The 4999-nt window shown below is 32.9% G+C and overlaps 1 protein-coding gene across 1 annotated transcript in view; it reads right to left on the reverse strand.

Moving 5' to 3' along the window:
* LOC106874390 (uncharacterized) overlaps nt 1-4999 on the reverse strand; it is a 280957-nt gene that overhangs the window by 112473 nt on the left and 163485 nt on the right. Inside the window, exons 86-88 of the mRNA XM_052968226.1 lie at nt 3522-3653; nt 1591-1764; nt 244-372 (exon numbers count right to left, since the gene is read on the reverse strand). Of these exons, the coding sequence (XP_052824186.1) occupies nt 244-372; nt 1591-1764; nt 3522-3653 (435 nt within the window). The remainder of the gene's footprint in view (nt 1-243; nt 373-1590; nt 1765-3521; nt 3654-4999) is intronic.

Here is a 4999-nt window from a genome sequence, read left to right on the forward strand (position 1 = left end):
TATATATATATATATATATATATATATATATCAACAAACTAAGTAAATAGGCATTTGAATTAATTTTTTTACAATCCAGCTGTCCTTTCACACGGAATTTCGTCTTATCTTTAAACTCTGGCTCTGATGAGGCTTATATATGAGGGAATTGTTAAAATATCTAAGAATGTATATAAGTCGAAACAAATTGCCATCATATGTTGAAAATATATGTTGAAGAAGAAACAAACAGTCAGGACTTACTGTGTAAGAGTTTGTATTTTCAGTATACAATGCTCTCAGTACTCTAATTTTCCCATTTTGTGTAATATCAAAGAACTTTAATGCAGCAGCATCTCCTCTCAGACTGAAGTTTTGATATTCTTTTGGTGTCTGTTACATATAAAGAGCATTTATAGATTTATTTTCTCTAAATTCAGCATGAACGATTTGATCAAAATTTTCATCAGATAAAAATATTAAGATATATTTTATTGTGGTTAGTTAAAATCAGGATAAGAATCATATGAAGAAACAATAGTATAATGTAATTACATTAATTAATTCAGATTGTTAATCAAATATTGTGTTTAGAATATGGTGAAACTTGCTATTTATTAAATGTTTAGCATAGTAGCTCCCTTTGGCTCATAAATACGTATATTCCTACATAAGATAGTTGATGTGATTTCAGAAAGATTTCACTAGAATTTCTATAAATGTCAGTTATGTTATTTTTACTTGAATCTATTGTTAATTTTCATTAAACAATAATTTAATAGTATATAAATGTATGGTTTTTATTTAGTTATTTCAAGAAACAATAATCCTTTCTACTGGAGGCACAAGGCCTCAAATTTTGGGGGAGGGACTAATCGATTACATTGACTCTAGTGTTTACATTGGTACTTAATCTATCGGCCCCGAAAGGATGAAAAGCAAAATCAACCTCAGAGGAACTGAACTCAGAATGTAACAACAGGCGAAATACTAAGCATTTTGCCCGGCATGCTAATAGTTTGGCCATCTCACCGCCTTTATAATAATAATAATAATAATAATAATAATAATAATAATAATAAACTTTTCTACTGGAAGCACAAGGCCTCAAATTTAGGGAAAGGGACTAAGTTGATTACATCGACCCCAGAGTGTAAGGATGAAAGGCAAAGTCAACTTTGGAGGAATTTGAAATCAGAACATGAAGTCAGATGAAATACTGCAAAGCATTTTGCCTGACGTGCTAACGATTCTGCCAGCTCACCACCTTAAGAATAATAATAATAATAATAATAATAATAATAATAATAATAATAATAATAATAATAATAATAATCTCAACCATATCTCAAAGAACTTCAAAAACAGACTGTGTTGACAAGTACTACCCACATTCTTAGAAAAAACACATTCAACTTAAATATTTATGTTGCCTTATATGAAGGACTAACTTCTCCTTCACAAGGTTTCAGTTATATTTCAACATCTCTTAAACTTCAGTTGCCCTAGGGCATTGGGTGTGTCCCAGCAAGTGATTGCATCAAACATGCATAGTTAAAAGAAAAATGATAATGGTAATGATAATAATAATAGCAAATAATTCTTACTTACAGTTTGTACAATCAAATCAATGATGGTGGAGCCAACTGTTTCTGTTTCAAGAACTTCTATATTGTACACACTTTGTTGGAAACGTGGACGTGGCACATTCTGTGCTAACTTTACCGTAGCTAACGTGGTATTTGAAAGGTATGGTGATCCATTGTCTCTTGCAAGTATTCGAATCTAAAACATTTAAAAAATATACTCAAATAAGTTTAATGATAAATCTCACTGTAAAATTAAACTGGTTTGTAAATATTTCTTTGCTTTATTCATTTCATAGTCATTCTAACATTCTAAGCAATGAATCTGTCATTCTAAATGGGCATATTATTATTTATATATTTAACCCTTTAGCATTCAGATTATTCTGTCAAATGTAATGCTTATATATTCATATTGTTTTGAATTAATCATGCTTGTAGCTTTGAAATTTCTATGATGTGATTCTATAGTTTTAGAATTATATTCTAGGATAGGTGTAAGAGGCCAGATCTAGCTGGTTTGAGCATAAAACAGGTAGAATATTTGAGCCAGATATGGCCAGTTTAAATACTAAAGGGTTAAAAGATAGAAATTTATAGAAATAACCTGAGATGCTTAAAGACACAAGAAAAAAGAGAGGGAGAAAAAGTAGAGGAAAATAGGGAAAGAAAGAGATAATTAACAATAGAAACTTTCCTACACCTAGATCAATAATTTCCAAATGCTTAAATTCAATAGGCGTGCCTATAAATAATTATAGTAGCAGAGTCTGCCTTTCCAGATTTAAGTATTGCAAAATATCCACTGGTCTACTGCAACAATCCTGTTTAACAAACTGTGCAATGGCGAATTTCTGAGGGCCACTGTTCTGGAGAAAGATTGGACATAGCAGTCAATATGGAGAGGAGTGGGAAAGGGGGTGTTAAACACAACCAGGATGATAAGTGGTGGAGAGATGAGTAGAACAGGGTTGCCTGAGTGCTAGTCGTATGTGACTAGTTAGCTCCAAAGAGTAGAGGTTATTATCCTTGCTTCTACTATAAACTTCAGTGACCATTAATCAGAGGAAAATACATTGACTAAAAATTTCCAGCTTTAATTTAGGTGTAACATTTTTCTGAAGAACTTCTGCTGAGAAATGTTTTAGGTGCTCTCCGATGTACTGTCCATTAGCATTCATTAATAATATATGACCTTAATGCATTATAGTGAAAAAGCTATCGTCTCATTTGGTCTCTCTTAATTTTGATCCAGAATGGTTATTTTTTGGTATGAGACCACATTGCATAATACTTATTATTTTTTTTATCAAGGTATATTGCACAATGCACTTTTTGCTGCATTGAGCCTTTTAAAATAATAATCATAATAATAATCCTTTCTACTATATTCAGAAGGCCTGAAATTTTGTAGAAGGAAACTAGTTGATTACATTGACCCCAAGTGTTCAACTGGTACTTAATCAATTGACTCCAGAAGGATAAAAGCAAAGTCAACTTGAGTATGAAGATGGACAAAATACCACTATTAATGAATGCTAATTATTCTGCCAACTCACCGCCTTAACAACAACAACAACAACAACAATAATAATAATAATAATAATAATAATAAGGAGCCCAGTCTGAATAACAACATGAATATGCTACACCAGGCTCTCTATTCAATAATGAACCCTAAGCATAACACCAACATGAACTTCTAACTTGTTGTCTCTTGAGGTCTCTGGGTAAGACTTGGAATTAACTTGTACAAATACAAATCAAAGTCGAACATATGACAACAACAACTCAACACATATGAAGCAGCAGTTTAATAACTTATCTCCTTGACAATTTAATTTCAACAATTAAATGGTTAGATTATTCTAATGATAACAATAATGGCTTGTTGATTACAGCACTCTATCATAAATATTGGGAATGAGATTAAATAATTAAATAAGAACTATTTACCTTGAATGTATCTTCTGCTGACGATGAAAGAGAATTCTTTATTGATACATCTCCTGTAGTGGGGGATATTGTAAAATACACAGCAGCTAATCCATCACCAGTAATTGCATAGGTGATTGTTCGAAAAGGTGACTTGAATAAAAGAAAAACGATTATATAAATAGATTCATGTGTTTACAAATGAAAGTAAAGATCAATCAATATATGGTGCAAAGTTTATATTTATTGAGAATCAGTTGATCATTCACTACAGTGCTAACAGAGTTTTATGTATGTAATATGTGTGATACTGTTTTTCCACACATCACCCTGAGATGTACCTGGACACATCATTAGTGATGTTTTGGATCTTTCAACATCAGACACCTCCACCAAAGTGACTCAGAAGTGTCACCAGCTATGCAGATAATACAAAATTATCACAGGCCATAAAGAACCCTGATGATATCACAAGCTTGTAGTGGGATTTAAAAGCAATATACAAGTGGGCTGAACAGAACAATATGCAGTTTAATGCTGGAAAATTTCAAGCACTGCACTATCAGCTTACGGATGCACCTCAGCCTGCATATACAGGACCTGAAGGCACTTCAATACCAGAGTCATAAACAGTGAAAGATTTGTGGATTAGTATGTGTAATGATGCGTCATTTCACATGCACACTACCAAGATGGCAACAAAGTGTGGACACTAAAAGGACAAGAGACCAAGAAGTCATGTTACTGTGAGAGACCTTTGTTCTCATTCCCCTAGACTATTGTTCTCAACTCTTGTCACCAGATAGTGTCAAACTAACAGCAAAGCTTGGAGCAATCCAACACTACTACACTAAAAATATTGCTACAATGTAGCAGATGAACTACTGAGAAAGGTTGTAAAAACTACAACTTTACACCCGAGAGCAAAGACATGAAACACATGTAATAATTTAGATGTGGAAAATTCTGAAAGGGTAGAACCTATTTTTGGCATCAAGAATTACACAAATGCCCATACTGGATGTCATTGCATAGTATCAAAGGTACAATCCACTTTGTCTAAAGTGAGGAGCAGGTAACTACTCGTCAATGCTCTGCCAAAAGAATTAAGAAACTAAATAATGTGGATGAAGATGTCTTCAAAAAGAATTGGCTATTTTCCTATCCATGATACCAGATGAACCAACATTCTGGCATGACATAAAGACAAAGGTAGCAGTGTCAAATTCCCTCATACACTAAATGAGCCAACAATTAAAAAAGCACATGTAAAAGTGGTGATGTAAAATCCCATGACCCAGAAATCAATCCCATAAGAGGGCTGTGGAAAGGATACAAAGTATGACCACAGCCACATTATTCTTAGCCATAAAATGGTGGGTCGCACACGCACAAATATACACATATAGACGAGTCTTCTATCAGTTTCTGTGTACAAAATCCACTCACAAGGCTTTGGTTGGCTTGAGGCCATAATAAATATATATATATGCATATAT

Source organism: Octopus bimaculoides, chromosome 5, assembly GCF_001194135.2.
Source record: "Octopus bimaculoides isolate UCB-OBI-ISO-001 chromosome 5, ASM119413v2, whole genome shotgun sequence".
Lineage (NCBI taxonomy): Eukaryota > Metazoa > Mollusca > Cephalopoda > Octopoda > Octopodidae > Octopus > Octopus bimaculoides.